General features: G+C 42.5%; 1 protein-coding gene across 1 annotated transcript in view; it reads right to left on the bottom strand.

Moving 5' to 3' along the window:
* Nucleotides 1–713: 713 nt before the first annotated feature.
* The window catches only part of LOC104507527 (ATPase family AAA domain-containing protein 3-like), a gene marked incomplete at its 3' end in the record, with an annotated part of 18,078 nt that continues 411 nt past the window's right edge, over nucleotides 714–18,380 (bottom strand). Inside the window, 14 exon segments of the mRNA XM_010148844.1 lie at nucleotides 714–822; nucleotides 1,398–1,565; nucleotides 5,121–5,145; nucleotides 5,148–5,181; nucleotides 6,075–6,126; nucleotides 8,460–8,584; nucleotides 9,299–9,424; nucleotides 10,283–10,339; nucleotides 10,563–10,718; nucleotides 14,185–14,254; nucleotides 14,961–15,126; nucleotides 15,973–16,042; nucleotides 16,408–16,467; nucleotides 17,980–18,081. Of these exon segments, the coding sequence (XP_010147146.1) occupies nucleotides 714–822; nucleotides 1,398–1,565; nucleotides 5,121–5,145; nucleotides 5,148–5,181; nucleotides 6,075–6,126; nucleotides 8,460–8,584; nucleotides 9,299–9,424; nucleotides 10,283–10,339; nucleotides 10,563–10,718; nucleotides 14,185–14,254; nucleotides 14,961–15,126; nucleotides 15,973–16,042; nucleotides 16,408–16,467; nucleotides 17,980–18,081 (1,320 nt within the window).

Here is an 18,380-nt window from a genome sequence, read left to right as displayed (position 1 = left end):
CCTTTGTTTTTACAGTACCTGAAAGGAAGCTGACATTAGCAAGCTACGTGACATACAATTTGGAGCATACTCCTTACATTGATATTACTAGGTTATGTTATAAAAATACACAACCCAGGAAGAAACTGGCAGCTGTGACAAAACAGGGTGAAAGCCTGATTAAAAAAAGTGCTGAAGGTTGTGGAGCATGTGAACAATTGCCCTCCAAGCAATGGCATTTCTTATTTCTACATAGGTACCATACATGTAGAAGTACCTAGACTTTTCAGCTCCATTTGCCAGTTAGTTTTGTTTCTTCAGTTACTCAAGTTGCATTGAAAATGTGTTTAGAACAAAGCAGGGCAAAAGAATGTTTTAGTGTCCTAATGCTGTCACACCTACGGACCACAACATCAGGAATCTCCTCTACAAAGCTTCTTGAGCTGGAACATGAGTGATAGCCAGCATTATTTGCCCAAACCCATTCCTAAGACACCTGCTTTACTAAAATTCAGTATGGGTTTCTCATTAGTGATTACAGAAAGTGTTCCTAGTGACAAGATGAGGAATTATCCTGACATTTTGACACCCACCCTAGAGCAAGCAGCGTTCTAGTACTACCATATGGACATAATGAAACGTCCAAAGTGAGCCAAAATCTGAAACCCCAAACACTCAACCCTTCCAGAAAGGGAAAACAAACCAAGGAGCCTAGTGACAAAAGCCCTACTTACCTGCCACGCCACAGCAAGCTGAGATATCTCTCGGCCAGACATGCCGTCTGTCAGCCTGGCAATCTCCGAGCACTTCTTCCCATAGTCAAACTGGGCCAGCTTCAAACGTCTGAAATCCAGAATAACAATGATTAGTTTACACGTAGTCACTGCAGAAAGGGGAGGGAGTCTGCGGTAGGCTCTGTAAAAAGCAACACTTAAAATAAAATCAAAGACCAGATCGGATCAATCTCTGTAGAAAGATCCAGCCTGAGTACAGAAGTTGTTCTCCTGGGCCCAGAAAGCCCGATTTTGTAGCACAAAGACATGTGCGTACCTGGATTAAGACCAAAAAAGTGCAAGACTGCACAGCACACAAGGGAATGAGTCACTTGGTCTGATTTGCCTCTGGAAGCCAAGCAAAGACAAGTGCTTGGACATGAGAAGTTCCAATAGTATTCTTACTTGCATTATTGCCTCCAGTGCAGTAACCAGACTTATGGATTTTAAGGGCACAACAAACCATGGCATGAAGTTCTAGGATGGCACCTCATCCTGTAAGAGGTTAGCAAGAGGCACCTCTCCAACACTTATCTGTACTATTCGTTTAAAGTGGGTTTATAGAGTGTGACAGAATACACAGAAAAGGAGACGATCAATAAAAGAGACTCCTACAGGGTGGGAGAGTTCTGCAGGGATACTCACTGTTTCCCCTCTGTGGCTGGCTTCAAGACGTGCCTATCAAAGTACATTCTCACAAGCCGCTCCCGTTCTTCTAGCTGGGGCAGATCAAAGTTCACCATTTCATCTATTCGGTCGTTGATAGCCCAATCAAATTGCTCAGGCTGGTTGCTTGCTAAAACAAGCATAAACCTGGAAGTGTGAAACAAGAGAGGAAAGACTCAAAAACCCATAAAAAGAAAAATCAATGAACTGGTCTGAACACTGGGAACTGCCATGGCCAGTATCAAAGACCTTTCATCACCTGACACGTCTGAAGATTCCTTAGAAGCTGCTTTGTAACAGCATCTCAAGCGACACACCAAAACACAGCGCAGTTCAAGCTATTTAGAACTGAAATGCATTTAACTTGGTACGTAGCCTTCCATTACCAGCCTTCCCCAGTCTGTTCTTGCCAAAGAAGCCTGATTTATCGTTTTACCCACAATCTCCCTCCAGTTAGGAACATCACAAACATTCAGAAAGAGTACAACCTCCCAGAGACCTCAAGTTTGAAACCTGGGAACAAGGCTGGACAACACGGAGAGATGTTCTCTGGCACACACATGCCTCCAGTTTAAATCCTAATTTGGGGAACCGACTTCAAGCTGCTAAGTGCACAGGACCCTAGAATCACGAGGGGCTTTCTTAGTTCTGCTCTGATGGTAGGAAGCCAGCCCAAAAGCCAACAGCAATACCGAAGCCTCAGCCAGCCTGGTGAGCTATGGAGCACTGAACGGCCTCATCCTGGCCTAAGGGGAGTGTGTCACTGCTGGTGCTGTGAATGAGAAGGTCCTTCTTCAGCAGCTAGTAGAAGCCAACTTGTTTCCTTCAAGCAAGCCTGACCACACAGTCCTGCTGCCAAGTCCAACGTGTGCCGAGAGGCACTCACCACAGGCGCCATAAAGCAAAGGTGGTTTGTTTTACCAAGCTTTGCTCCACGGTACATATGTGCCAGCTTCCAGCTCCTGCCCTCTCCTGCTGCATTTTGGAGGCCTTTCCTTTACTTTGTGATGCTGCTTCTTCCCCATGCCAATTCTACTTTAATGCTTTAATTGATGTTAGCAGCTTAATAGTGCACTGTAATTTGAAATGGGCATTTAACCACAGCTATTGGAATATTGACGTTCTTGCAGTCTATTTAAATCCTACTCTACAGGGGGATGTGTTCTTTGCTATTGTTTCTGAAGATCACTTCACCAAACTAAGAACCACACAGGCATGAAGCTGTTCCTTTTCTACCAACAAGGACTTGACCCAAGCCCCTGCAGAAACACAGCTTGGATAAAGGATCGTCATGCAACCCGATATTCAGGCCTTGCCCATTTGCATTACGAAAATGGTACAAATGAGCAGGAGACGCAGGCACAGCCACCTAACCAGCAAGAAGATGCAGAAAATTCTTTGGGAAGGCTAAGCCAGCAACCCACCCTTCTTAACAACGCTGGTGAGAACTGACTGGTAAAGTAACAATACTCCTCAGCATCTCACCAAAACTGGATTTACACGCTCTGTTAGACTTCCTCAAGTGAACGCTCATTCATGGGTACAGGACTCCTGACGACCCAAACAGCAATAATGCTGCTCAGAATGGAGGAGCAGTGCATGAAGCACAAGGACACATTCAGTCTCCTAGAATGGCTTACAGTTTAAACTAGGGTTGAATTAAACATCTGACAAAATGACAGCCCAACGGTTTTGAGCGGAGGCATAGCACCCTAGGGTTGAATTAAACATCTGACAAAGTGACAGCCCAACTGTTTTGAGTGGAGGCATAGCACCCACCAGCACCCAAACAAGCATGCCCAGAGCTCTGCTACAGCAATTTATCTTCAGGGAAAACAACTGTCCTCTTACCAACCCCTGCCAGTCACTGGCTTCGAGGGCAATTATAAATCTGGTCTAGAAGATAACTTTGCTGGATCCAGAGCAATTAGACATTACAAGCCTGAAAAGCACCACTCCCTAGAAGAAGAATGAACTATCTAAAGCTAAAACATACATGTTATTAAAGAGTTCTGTAGTTCCATCTAAACATCTTTATCATCTTTGCAGGTACAAGGCAAACATTTCTAGAGATCACCTAGGAGTTCAGCATATCTACAGCTTTCAGCTTGCAAAACTATTTCTGTCTTAAGCATCACTTGCTCTGGGTCCTGCAGAACATGTGTTTTTGCCAATATATATTTACTGTATTTATTCCTGCAAACAGCAAGTACAACTTCATTTAATAATAATTACACTCGTCAGTTACAGAGCAATTCTACACATCATTTCAGAAGAGAATCTCTATCTTCCCCAAGAGGAAGTCAAGGATCTTGTAAGGTTCTTGCAGGCTCAACACCTTGCTTTCTAGCAGTCTACTAATTTTGGAAAGGCACACCTTCCAAGGCACCTCGCTGTGGCAGAGAAGGGTACAGAGAAGCTACATACAAGCAACTATCAGTTTGTGCCACATTGGTTTTAACAAGTTCAAAAGAGACCCCAAGGTTGTGCCACATTGGTTTTAACAAGTTAAATTGGTTTTAACAGAAAACGTCCTGCTGTTGTCCCCAAACAACGACCTTCTAGAATACCGATTTCCATGTCACAATGTTACTGTAACGGGTGTTTCACTACAGCCTAACTAAGGGAGCAGCTCACCACAGAGAAACTCACCTTTCCACATACAGAGACAACTTTTCTTGTTGGCTCAATTTCTTTGCAAGTTCACATACACAAGAAAAAATTCAAATCAAAGATTATTTGAAACAGTCGAGGAAAGGTTCTCTCTATTATGACAGCCAGTAAGGGACTCGTTAGACTAAGCAGCACTCTGCAGGAAGATTAACGTGACAAAAGTGAGCATGGATGGATTGGCAATGGAATTCACACACATGCGTACATCTGTCAAGCCAGCCCTGCAATCAGCTGCGCTTAGCAAATCTATTAGCAGCTAGGATGGAAACCACTCTGGGATTCCTACATTTACACGCGACATTGCGCACACACGTAACGAGCAGACAGCTCACGCGAAAGAAACGGGGTCAGAATTAAACCCATTAGCCTCAGAGTTTCAAACCACACACACGTGCAGCATGGCGAGAGGCCACCAAAGCACTGGGGAGGAACAGCAGCTCAAACAAGCACAAGCTGAAGCATTTCTGAAGAGATGATGAAACAGCCAGCCAGTAGCAACCCTGCATTCTCTTTTCAAAGTCGATATCCAGGGGGCCGATACTGTCCTTGTTTAAACAACAGTAACTGATCATGAAAGAGAACGTGCTTGTTAAGACAATATGTTCAAACACCACCCCTGTTTCAGGAAAGAATTTCCTAAGGGAGCCACAGACAGTACGGATGACATATGAAAGGGAATGCTCACCACTACATTCCATATGCAGGGGAAGCATCATTCTGAAAGACAGTTCAAGATCCCTTTTGCACACCTGCCAACATTGGCCAAACGAACACCCTTTTTACCAGCACTGATCTCTAGCCTGTGCACAGCCCTTCTGAGTTCATTTCCAGGTGTCAGGAAAAGGTGAAGGAGAGGCAAGCTCCACGCCATATATAAGCTAAAAAGGGGATATTCTATGCAGATTTTTTCAAGCCTTCAGTAGCACAGACCATACATTTCCAACTGTCATCTGCACATCAGACTCTTCACAGACTTTCCTCAATTCAGGGAAATATCAACAGCTGTTAAGGGCTGAAACTGGTACCTACTTGTTGCTGTGCTGCCCTGTTCTGTGTTTAAAGTTGCTCTGAGATCTTCACTGATTTTCTCCTGCAAAAATAAAATCCAGAGGAAGATCAACTGCTTGGGGACCTAAGACAGGTCACAGCTTTAAGCAGTATAATTGACAGAGTGAGTTCTGTATTGTCAAGCATTTGCATTACAGTAGAATCCAAAGCACTGTAATGCCTTGAAAAATAAGGACCAATTGATATACCCAGGAAAAAGCTTAAGAATTAAAGCTTCCAGCAGAGATTAAGTATTTACCCACAGTCAGTGTTTCTCTTGATTTCAAACCCAAGGCTCTAACCATGGGCCCAGGTGGCTTTCCCTGCTCAACACTCTTAACTGGGAAGTCCAATAGCAGAGTCACAGGAAAACAAGCCCCAGCATAGAAACTGCACATTCAAAGTGATCTTCTAGGGATAGCTCTTTAAATAGACCATTGGGGGTTTGAGCAGCAGGTCCAGATTCAATGTCAATGCAGTGACTGACTTTGAAAAAATAAATCATTTGTACAGGGGAAGATGCTAGTGTAGCTTTGTTAATGTAGTGAAAAAGCTGTTGTTACTAAAACCTCCCAAGATAAATATCTGTTTGGACAAAAACCAAACCCTGCAGTGTACCAGCTCTGCAGTGTGAACAACCTTCTCTTGTTTTTGAGATACGCCTCTCTTTCTTATTGCCCAGTCACCTGCAAAACCTCCTAAAAAATGACATCACCCATCTTTTGCAGGGAGGAATTCTCAAGTCAGTCTTGCAATGCTCATTCCATTCAGCTGCAAGACACTAATTTCTTGTCTCCGCATCACTTCATTAGGTGAGTAGTAAGGCACCTGCCAATTTTAATCTTTTGCCTGTTGAAGCTAACTAATCAGGTTAAACAAGAAGGCTGTTGGCTGACTAACCATGCAGCGTGCACAGATAACAGAGAAAGTACTTACTGATGCCCTCTTCCTCAGAAATGCATCTGCTTCATCCACAAAGAGCAAGAGGCTGTAAAAGGAAAGCACTACACAGTAACAGGAGACAGGTAAGTGAGGCTCAAACAGCTCAAGGATTCTCCTGTCCCTCTACCAGGCACCCGTAACTGTGACCAGCTGTAAGCCTGGACGATTACACAAGCAAATTCATTTCTTAAGGGATCATTTCTCAGCTAAGCTGCAGCAACATCTCCATTGCATACACTCGGCCCACCCTGACAGGTAAGAAAGAGGCATGAGCTGAAGACAACTAAGGCCATAAATCTGACTCCAGGCCTCTAGGGTTTTGTTTCTTGCTGTTCAGAAGCAGACTGAACAGAAACAATTCTACAGCACACGACCTTAACCTCCTCCAGATTTTCGAAATCTAGACATGAGTTTTAATGGGCACTGGGCAACGGGCTTGTATGTAGCAGTGCTGGTATGTTACTGCCAAGCTGGAGCAGATCTTTGTAATTTACACCTGCTCCCCAACTACTTGGGAGAGAGCTTATTTTAGCATTCCCTCCTATTTAGAGAAATGTGTGCAAGGGTACAAGACAGGCAGACAAGCATATGAGAAATCTTGGTGACAATGGCAGCTTCCTGCCGTTTATTTTCCTTATACCATTCTGAAAACCTGAACCCAGAGCCCTCCCCTGCAACTCGCTTTTTTATTTTGTTGGGTTTTTCCTTTCCAAACCACACTAGCAATAATATAATGGTTTATGACCCGTGGAGAAGTGAATTAATAAAGTCAATGAATAATTCACCATAATTAATTCACTTATAACCCAAGGGTATTGCTCTTGCCAAGAGACAAAGTGTATAAGGATGTTTATCAATAACAGAACCAAGATGCTTGTAAAGCTGTCACAGCTTGTGTTATCTTCTTGCTGAGCTTCAAAACCAGCTTTCTTTCAAGAGATTTCAGGGCCTATTAACACCTTTTACTCAACTCCAGTTTTTCTGAAAATACTCTCAGCTACAGTCTCTGCAGAGAAATGTCTTCAATCACAACGGCTCTCAGCTAATAAAGGCAACAGAGTACTAATGCCTGACACTGTTGGATATCCAGAGTAAAATCTGCTTAAATACTTGAATGTTACTGGAGGATAGAATATTGATGTACATGGACTCAGGTAGCCTTTGATCACTACTTTCATGAGATGGCTATCTGACCTGTACGAAGTTCAAATGCACAGAAGTTTTTATCAGGTCAGAGAATAAATTCAGATCCAGGCAGTGCTGTGAAAGAAAATTCTTTAGTGGAAGCACCCAGCAGTCTTCATCCAGTTGAGTATCCTCATATATTCCAACTTCTTTTTCTAAGCTCACTTAAATTCTTACACTGTCTTTCTATAGCTCCTCAGGGTAGGAGAAGCTTAAAGAATTTAAATCCTTAAGACATTTACTCTGCAAGTTTCTGGGGGTTTTGTTTGGGTTTTTTTTTAAAGGGGAAATAGAAACATTTAGATGATGAATGCAGCAAGGATTAGAACAGACACTGCAAGATAATGTCCATCTAAAGCAATCAGAGAACACATAAATCACCAGTTAGCCATATTTACAGACCTGCTATCAAAACCAGACACTCACTGCAAGTTCTCTATTGAATTTTAATATCCTGGTTGGACAAGCAACTTCTTAGTTACCTCTGGACTACAAAAATCCATTTACACCAGTATGAACAAATTAACTTGTGTAGGTAACTCTTACACAATCAAGGAGTCAAGATTTAGCCTCACGTGAATGCTTTTCTGCAGATAAAAGTTTGTTTTTAAAGGTGAGCGACAGCATAGGAGCTTGTGGCTTTTACACCTACCTAATGTCAATGCCTTTAGCATCTGTCTCCCCTTATCCTCTTTTATTTCTCATAATGGGCTACCTCTGCTTGAGACTCAAAAGGAAACAAGAGTCCAAACATCAGAGTAAAACCTGAGCAATCGCAACAGGAACATAATATCCAGAGAGTGTAAACAACTGGCTTCCCCCTCCATCTGTTCTAAGTCTTCTAACTGTCAGAAAACCAATCACTCCAAAAGACGTGTCCTAGCCTTTGAATGGGCAACATCTCTCCACCTGCCTGGTGAGATGAGCAGAGAGTCAAGCTATGACTGACCTGGAAAGTCTGAAGTAAACAAAGGGTTTGAGGGAGCAGAAAAGCAAAAGCTTTTAAATATTACCAAGCAGCAAGAATTCACCCATTCTAGGAAAATTTTAGGGGATGTTATGCTGGTCAGTTACCTCATCTATGCAAGAGCATCGTTTACTAACAAACAGAGATTAGGGGTCTGAACTACATCACAGCAGTGAATTTCTTTGAGCAAGACACCAAATTCAGGATTCCGAGGAACCTGTACTTACCCTCTCCTACTGGTGTTCGCCCAGTCGAAGAGTTTATGCATGGCAGTAACTCCTTCTCGCCCCATGGGGGCAACATCGCCACCTGTCATGATGGCGTAATCCATGCCGGAGTGCACAGCTAATTTCTGGGAGGAAACAAAACCAGGGAGTTAAGCACTCTCTTCCACTGCAAGACCACGGAAGATGAGGAGGGAAATAAAACTAGTTTGGTCTTATTAGCATGCTTATTTGCAAAGTGTAAGTATGCTCTTTGAGAGGAGAATACTTCTTTAGTCACTTAGGGGCAGCTTTTAGCATTGCTCTGAATGGGAATGCAAGATGGAAGATTAGTCTTGTGTCAACACACGAATTTTTAATGCTAGAAGGCACTGCTGAGAGTGCTTACACCTCAGATCTAGTGGACAAGTACTGAAGAGCAAGTAAAAAGTCAGATCTATTCTCAAATCCATGCAAAACCCATCCTGGATGCACAGTGAAGCCGTATCCCTGCGCTGGGATTAGTAAGCGACAGCAGGAAAGACCCTGTTTAGACAAGTGCATAAAGTAACAGAGGTGGAAATGAGACGGCAGTCTGGTGTTGCAATTTCACAAGTCACAGTTGCCAAGTGCCTCTTCCAGATGGAAGGGCTCTTCTGCCTACGCTCAGCTCTAGAATCCAAGTGATTGTACTAATTTAGAGTTGAAGCAGGCTGGATGCCCTCTCCTCCTTTCCCAACAGAGACACAAGAACACAATGTTTATGCAATACTACAGCAACAGATTTCAGACTAGGGGGGGTGCTGAGACCCAGAAGTTTTAAAAGCAACATGCAAGTTGTCAGAATCTTGGCAGGGTTTTACCTTGGCAAAAAGCGTCTTTCCAGTGCCAGGGGGACCGTACATAAGAATATTCCTGTACAGGCTTTTGTTCTTTTTTGTATTTCTTGTTGCTATGGCAATGTCTCTCACACGTGCTTCTAACTGTGGCTGCAAGAAAAGGGTTAATTTTAAGAAACAAAGTACTGAGACACCTGTATCTAGCAGCTTCACAGATTAGTGGCAGCAAGAAGTAGGCAGCACTCCTACAGGCTCACGCTTTTAAGCCTTAACTTCAGCTGCTTATTACTTCAGTCCAGGGTAATTTTCCCTTCTATGTCAGGATTTACAATTTAAAGTTCTGTCCACTTGGCCACAAGTCTTTTATCAGAAAAAGCAGCAGTGCAGGAAGCAGTTCTGTAACTACTATAAGAACTGATAACATGTAAATACTCACTTCCTATTGGATGCCGTGGGGGGATATGTCAAACGGTATGCAATTATCTGCAGTGCAAATTCTTTCATCTAATTCATAAACATTAATGTTGATACTTATTACTGCATTTATAGATAGTGGGAGAAAGCTATTCCCGCATGAGCATTTTCTTTCAGCTCAAATTCAGAAGGAAATATATGGAAGCAGCCCTAATTAACACATTAAGAACCATTCACAACATGGGCAAATGCACATGATTCTTCACCTTTTTGGCCTACAAGCAAGTTCAGTAATCCTTAGCAGATTGGATGAGACAAGTGGAACTCTGTATATTATCACTGACTACAGAGGAAAACTGCAGCAGGCCAAGGACTGAATCAAGACTTCCAACTGCTCTTCACAGAGGAAAGAACTGTTAGAGTACTTAACACACTGAACACAGGAGCTTATTTATGGTCTCAGAGCCTGAGGGCGCCTGTGTCTCCAGAATTACTGGAATTACAGCTTTCCAAACAAGTGTAAGGAAACAGCCGTTCTTATTTAGATTCCAAAGTCATCCTTCACAGACCAAGACAGCAAAACAGAGTACTCACACTGAGAACAACTCCTTCAAGGGCATCCTGAGCCTTGCTGGTAAGACGCTTACCAACCTAGAGAGGACAAATTCAATTACTGACATACAGAAATCAAATCCCAGTTTTGACAACTCACCTGGACAAAAAGGTCATATGAAATTACAATGAGCTCAGCCCACCTGAGCTCTCTCTAACAGTTTATTCAAAGACCCATCCAAAAGCTCCCTGCCTGACACAAAGAGCTGCAAAAGGAGTTTTGCATCCTTGTGGTTGAGTGCAACATAAAAACAAACGTTACCATGATAGGATGCTTCAGTGCCTCCAGCAGAGTAATGCGCGAGGTTTCTCTCACCAGCGAAGGTTTGCCCAAACGTGCTTCTATGTATCGGCCTGCTACTGCGGTGGCATTCTTGGCAGAGTAAACACCCACTGCCAGCAGGGTTAGGCCTGCCACCTGCAAAGAAAAGGGGGAAGGATTAGGGAAAAGCACTTGGCAAGGCAACGCTGTTTTGTGTGGCATGCCCTGCGGTGGGGAATTAAGATTCAGGACAAATGCTGACCAATAGGGGTTTATTTCTGACAAGATGTTTTATCCCTATTCAGACAGTCAAAGTCTCACACTCCCTATTCATAGGGCATTTGGTGCTCTTGCATCTTGCACCGTGAAAGGCAGAGGAAGCACAAGTGAACAGTCATGCCAGATCCCAGACAACAGGGAAACGGGTACTCAAGAGGCACTTCAAAGCCAAAACCACCATGGGAATTACCATCACTGCATTAGAGACTGTGCTTTCAGAAACCCCAGAACATGAGATATTCTCATCAATTTGCCTGTGAAGCAGAACGACTCCAGACTTCTCTGTGGTCTATGGCTGCTGCTTGGTTCAACACTATGTTTGCTCCTATTAAACCAAGAGCCCCACAGGCAACTTTTACTGCCATAGCTACCTGTCAGAACAGGCAAAGAGCTGTGCTGATGATGCTAAAGACAATCCAGGAGGTTGCTAAGAATATTTCAAGACAAGATTTGAAAGCAAGACTTTACAGAAACCTTTAACATGTTTCCTTGATTCTGAGAGACTGATAGCACGGATAACTTTCATAAAAAACTCTTCTAAAACTTTACATAAGGTGCACAAACATAAGCCTACAGTTCCACCTGTTTGTACATGCGTTGAGTTAGTTGATTTACCAAAAGTCCTATCCACCTGAAAACACAAAGGAACAAGGGACATTTCTTTTAAACAGAGGTGTTCAGGAAGAGGTCAGCTGTCCACACAGTTATGAGTGCCAGTTGTGCTCAGCTTACAGCTAGATACCAATTATCTGTATCAGAGCGAGCCCAGACAGAAAGAGAGCAAGCTGCAGCAATTGCTTTTAAAGTAAGCAGACTTCTACTACAAGTACAGAAGAAGGTCAAAAGCCTCAAGGACAACAAGGATGGCATTGTTCAATAAACCATGAGACACCATCTGTTCAGTTTCACTCTGCCTAAACGTGTGACATCACCTTTGCTTCGGATGGAAACATGACCAGTGCAGAACCGTGAGGTCCCAGATGCAAAGAATAAGACAACCTCCACACCCGATTCTTTGTTTACAGGGACTTCAGAACATGAGATTACCTTTTTAGCAGCCTCCCTCTAACAACAAGAGACCATAACAAATGATGTCATGCACTCTTACACCATCTGCTTTAGCAACATCCACTACTAAGCAAACTTACAGGTTGACGCTTCAGCTCCATCCAGGTAGAGATAACTATTACAGACTTCACTGACATTCGTGTTACAAGATGTACAGCTTTAAGACTGACAGCTATGTATCAAAACAGGAAAATTACGCAAGTCCCACATTCACAGAAGAACCCAATTATCATGCCAACTCCACAAATCAGCCCAGCCACAGTGCCTGTTTATCATGAAGTATCTAGCAAAGGAATGATTCTCTGACTGTAAGCAAAGTGAAGTCCACTAAAAAAAAAAACAACCCAAAACAACAAACAGGAAAATCTTTGAGCAGAACTTTTGGGGTTCTGCTTGGACAGGAAGAGGTAGGAAAAGAGCAGTAGGCAGGAAAAGCTGAAACTCCAGGGTGAATTTAGAGGAACCTTAAAATAACTGGCTAATTCCTACCTTACAGACATTTTTCAAAGCAAAAATATGAGTTCCAGCTGTGTTATCCCCTTTCCAAAAATATACTTTTTTTTTTAAGCTACATGTCCCAAATTCACAAGACAAGAATTTATCAGAAGCAAAAATGACCATAATGCAGGAAACTGCTATCTGGGTCAAAAGAATAGGCAGCTAAAAGCACTGAGCACTAATGTGCAAAAGGCTCCGAATACTGCAGGCATTCCAGGCACAGCTTACAGACTGCAAAAAAGAATCCACTAAAAGCATGTCTTGTTCTCCCCAAAACACTCAGGCAAAGTGCCTTTTGTATCAGCCTGTTTGTATAAAACTGGAGGGTGGAGCAGATGGTGGTGACTGATCAAAAGCAGAATGTCAGTTTTAATAAGCCATGCTACCAGAACTGTATTGCCAGTGTAAAGTTTTGTTGTAGGCAGTACACTGAGAAACAACTTTGTGTCCATAAGAAGCCACTGCCATGCTCTCTTGTCCTGTGAAAAGATGTTAGTCCAGCTCTTAATCAATCATTTGCCATGCATAACGATTCTCTAGTAGGCTACATCAAAATCAGGTATGAAGTTGTGAGATAAGCAAAGTGAGTTTTAGATCACGTCCCGCAAGGTTTTAGAAATTCCATAGACCAGGAGTGCTCCTTTATAGATGAAAATGGTACTCTCAGACTCCCTGATCACGGAGAGCTGTCAGTCTGCTGTCCACCTGGTCTGCTACTCTCATCCAAGTTCTTGGCAGCTGATTAAGAGGGAAGAAACTGCACCTCAGAGACAGAATGCATGCAAAAGGGAATACTGAGGAATTTCTCTCTGTGGCCTTAAAATCATTTACCTTAATATTATAATTTAAAAACAAAACAAACTTCTGTGATGTCTCTCTTACTATTTTCTGAGGGGGTGTTCTCAGAATTTTTTTTACTGGAAGGTATACATGTTCAAAAAAATTTGAGACCACTGGTTTAGAGAGAACCTAAACCCTTCTGTGTCCACCAGATCAACACATCTCCAATATACTTTCCCTAATATTCCTAAAAAACATTTCCAGTTTGTAGTTTAACTGCAAAGGTACAAAAGACATTGGGGATGAAGGGAAACAGGGATTAGATCCCTGTTCCCAAAAATGGCCACTGGCAAAGAAGTCCTGTAAGAGCAGCGTTCAACATTCCGTAACGGTATTTACATCTATAAACATTTCTAGATGTTCACATCATGAAAGTACAATGAACTTCGATCATTAAAAAGCTTAATGAAAACCTGCCAGCTCAGAGCCCAGTCAAACCAAAACTGCATTCAGTATCTCAATGAAAAAATCTGCAGTTAGGTATAACTGGCTATTAGATAAAACCCCTACTCCCCTCCATACATAAAAGACAGCAAATTCTAGAACAATCTGTGAAAAAAGCCCAGCCTGTGAAAAGGACTCGCCTACTTTTCTCACAGAATCTGCATCTATTACTTGTAACAACCAGCAAACCTTAAGGAAACATATTTGTAATGCTGATGGTGCCCCCAAAGACAAGACAATTATATGCTGTTGATCAATCAAAGCCAGAACTTGTGACCAATGAGAAATGAATTATCTACACAGAGAAGACAAGAATTAATTTGAATAAAAGTTTGAAGCATAGTGCTTAAATAAGGACTGCAGAGAGCATTACGTGAGCAGCAAATTCCTGCCGTGGTTTTTAGTTTATAAACACATCAGAGCAAGGAGTTAGTTTAACACGCATTTACACACAGACTTTTCTGGAAGTTATCAATACATGTCACAATCTTACCGTGGCTGTAACTTTATCCCAGTCTGTTACAAAAGCATGGAATCCTTCCCCGAAGAGCATCCCAGCTGTCCTGTGGTAAACAAAGAGCAAGGCAAGCAGAAGAGAAAGGGATTTCAAAGACTGAATTGAAAGAATTTATAAGATAACTTTATAAGATCTTCTTCAGAACCAGTCAAAGCTGAGGGCTCACCTGGGAACTGAAACATGAACAAGCATTGATAATCATCTGATGTCGACCCTTGATCTGAGGTTAAATGTCAAAAAGCATTTGGCATTATGATATCAATGTCCTTCTTTAACACATTATTGCTGCTGATTTGTAATGAAAGATATTTAATTCTAACGTTTTTTCTTAATTCAAAATCTCAAAGTACCTAAAATTAACAAACTACAAATACAATTGGCCACCCCTTTGGAGACACACTGCTTTGTACCTTTATGGCATCTGCTGAGAAACTTAAAGAACTATGAATTTTCAGGGGAATTGAGTCTCAATCTTAGCAAATAAGGCCTGAAGCAGTCTGTAGGAAAAGCTGTATAAAATTCACAACTATAAATAGCATCTTTGGTTCACATTCATATGACAGTGTAGCAAGACAAGTGAAAGAGAGGGTTCCCTTCAATACAGTTCCTACTGTTCAGAGTGTAAGAGTGTACAGACTAACTTCTGATATTTCTTAGAGCTTAGAGGAATAAACAGCAAGGTTTCCTCCACGACGGGAGCAACCTGCAAAAGCAGCAAGGCAACCCCTACCCTTCTCCCAGCTTGCACATACTTGAGGGACTCCAACACTGTCTGGCGATGTTCCGCAGCTTTCAAGCGGATCTGCTCCCGAATGATGTCTGCGTTCTCCCGCTCTGCCTTGGCACGGGCTCTCGCCTCTGCCTCAACCCGCAGCATTTCATTCTTGTGCCGCAGCTCCATCTCTCGCTCTACAGTAGCTTTAAACAAGAAGAGAGAAGAGGCCAATCTTTTGGGCTGGTTTAATCCCAGGTAGCAGGCAGGTGAAAGACACATTGCTTCATCCTGGCTTCACTAAATCTGTGTGTGATCCCAAGGCTACCTTGACATTCACATCTTGGTGCCTATGAGTAAGTGGACACCAGAAGAGTAAAATCACCCTCTCCTACAGGGTTTCACCACTCAGCTTTGTTAGATGGTTACTACAGTACTTCCCTCAAAGACGCCGACAAACAGAGTACACTAGGTGGCAGTAAGGAGCGGACAACGTAGCAGTGCACAACGGGGTACAAGCGAACCAGCCATCCATCCCATTTGGTCATAGACAAACTGCCTTACAATTTTAAGACTTGTGCCCTAGTGGAGTCCCAGTAGAGTTCTGCAAACGCAGTGATTCTAGAAATTCCGCAACAACGAAAAGAATCAAAGGAAGTTTCAGACTAGGAGTTCATTACGCAGCTTGTATTTTCTCCAGAAAACAGCGAATGGTGACCAGGTGACAGAGATTCAACCATTCCTCCAGGAGCTATTTTGTTTCTCTTCCCTCCTCAAAGCTGGTTCTATTTTAGATTGTCCCAGTATACAATCAGAATTTCAGTTTCTATATCAGGAGATGCTGACAGTTCATTAGGAATTCCAAGTACCACAGGGCAGACCAACTGACATTGGTAGTTCTAGCACTCCTGGGATTTACCCGTTACTTGCCAATGTAACGTTAAACACAGTCTTAAAGGAGCATCAAAAAAACGTGCTGAGTCAAAGATCAGCACAGAGAACTCACATGCCCACCCACTCTGCCACTGGCTAAATTAAAATTACTGGCTTACCACGCCTCATGGCTTCCTGCTTCTGTACAGATTCTTCCTGCTTCCTCAGGTTCTCTTCATTAACAAGTTGCTACCGGCAGAGATGACAGCAGAAGATCCATTAAAGTTACAAGAACTTGGTCAAGTAGGTATTTGTGTAAACTTAAGTACTACAAATGTTTTCAAGAAGCTAGTGCTTAGGTTGACGTGCATTCTTCCTCTCCCCATCTCCCAGATTGATATTTTAATCCCACGCTCCTAGCCACTTTATCCTAATTCCTGACCTTTGATTTGCCTGGCCAGCACTATTGATGGAAAGCAAATAGCACAGCTGAAAGCAAGTGTGTCTAGCATCAGCTACCTGGCCAGCACGACAGGGCACAGTTCCATATCCGCTTTGACTTAAGACAGCTACCGTACAGTTGCCAACTGGATTAGAGAAGGAAGGTATCGTACCTGCTGTCGCATCTGTTCATCATAGCGCTGCCTTGCCAATTTGTCCTGGTACTGGGCTCGCTTCAAAAAAAAAAAACCAAAAGGAATATTAAGAATGTAAAGATTAGGTGTTTCAGAGGGAACCTAGTCCTGAAGGCAATGAGGTTTGGAACATGGAAGGGGTGTGTGTGTGTGTGTGTACACAAAACAAAAAAATAACCCCAGGTTTAAATATGAACAGTGCAAAGTTTGGGGCAAAACATCCTCACCTAGCACCAACAACTGCTCTATGCTGAGAATTCCACACAGTCTGACTTCATTTTAAGGTATCACAGATATAAAACTAAAGAACAAGTGTTCCTTGGCCAAGAAAAGGAGACCTACTTCACTGGGAAAAACATGTTTTTCATGCTCTAAAATATGTTACCTGGACTGACAACTGCAAGCAACAGAACTGTCAAGATACGCCGCCTGTTAGATGAGCTCTGTTTCCAATTGATTTTCTTGTTTCTCATTAATTTCTCTCATTGATTTTCCACTGCAACTGGCAAATAAACCCCTGTCATCTACGCTCAGCTGAAAGCGGTCTGAGGGCCCATATCCATCTGCAAGGAGGACTCTGTACAAGGGATGATATTATTCTCTGTTCCATATACAGACAGCGGAACAGCTTGCATGTTATCTCCTCAACAACTGTAAAGCGTGGCACTTCAGAAGTAAATCATGACCAGCTTTGACTTCAAATGATGCCCTATGAACTGCAAGAGTTCAAAAGCTAACTCACAAACAGAGCAAAGGACTGTGAAGCCTGCTTCATGAACCAGCCCCATGCAAATTCCAAATTCTGATGGAATAAAAAGCAACATGTGCCAAATAAGCAGTTTTAGCTATCTTCCCAAGATAGATGATCAATTAGAATTAAGCAATCCCCTAATTCCCTATGCTTGCAAAGTAAAAAGTCAACGTATGTGAGCTATTAGCATAAAAGCTAACTTACACTTCCCCAATTTCAGTATTATTGCCACTTTGGTAACTCATGCTAAAACATACCAAAAAGCACCAACATTGCTCACAACACAGCCTCTGGTATCTCCCAGATTTGCATCATTTCTCCTCTTAAGTTACTTCTTTCTGTCTAAAAGATGAAACTTGGAAGAAATAGGGTTGCAGGCTATTTAAGACTGAAATCCAAATAACTTGGAAGACACTTCATTGTCCAAGCTACCACATATACTTGATAAGCCAGCAGTCCTCAACCTTTTAACGCCATCAGAAGTTAGACACAAACAAGTGTATTTCAGCACGTTCAACAGCACTTCTCTAAAGTTCCTTCAGGAAATTTTCAAAGAGCACATAATAAGTTTAAGTGCTACTACAGATTCCTTTGGCAGTTCAAGAATTTTGTACGAGAAGTTCAAGACAACAAAGCCAGGGTAAAAGATGGGCTCAGTCTGTGAACTGCCTCACATCTACGGCTGCCAGCGATCCCCTTTCCTCCACCCCCCAAAAAGGGCAATTAATCCATTGTTGCCTTTTCCATAAAGGACACAAACAAGGTCTCCCATCACTTGGCATCCCCGCTCATTCACTTACTGCTTGATGCTGTTTTGTTTCTTCACTGAGTGTTTTTCGTTTCTCTTCTGCTTGTACCCGCACCTGCTCATTCTTCAGCTGTTCTATGGCAGCTTCATACTCCTGTGGAGATAGAAAGATGATAATCACAAATGAGCTCATGCAGCATCCTACAGAGAAATGCTGGTGACACTACAAGAAATCCATCTGTAACCCGAGTGGTACCCTGCGAAGCTGACCAATGACACCACAAAGCTAAACTGTGATCATAAAACATGACTGTAAGAAGTCTCATAATTATCCATTTCAGGATTAAATACAGATTATTTTAAAAAACAAACACCATACCAACACTCAAGCAATCCCCAAATTCCTTTGTACAATAAACTGAAATACTACTTTACAGCTCCCTGCAGAAAACC

The sequence above is a fragment of the Eurypyga helias genome, unplaced genomic scaffold (genome assembly GCF_000690775.1).
Source record: "Eurypyga helias isolate BGI_N326 unplaced genomic scaffold, ASM69077v1 scaffold6343, whole genome shotgun sequence".
Taxonomy (NCBI): domain Eukaryota; kingdom Metazoa; phylum Chordata; class Aves; order Eurypygiformes; family Eurypygidae; genus Eurypyga; species Eurypyga helias.
This window is presented reverse-complemented; position numbering and strand designations above follow the sequence as displayed.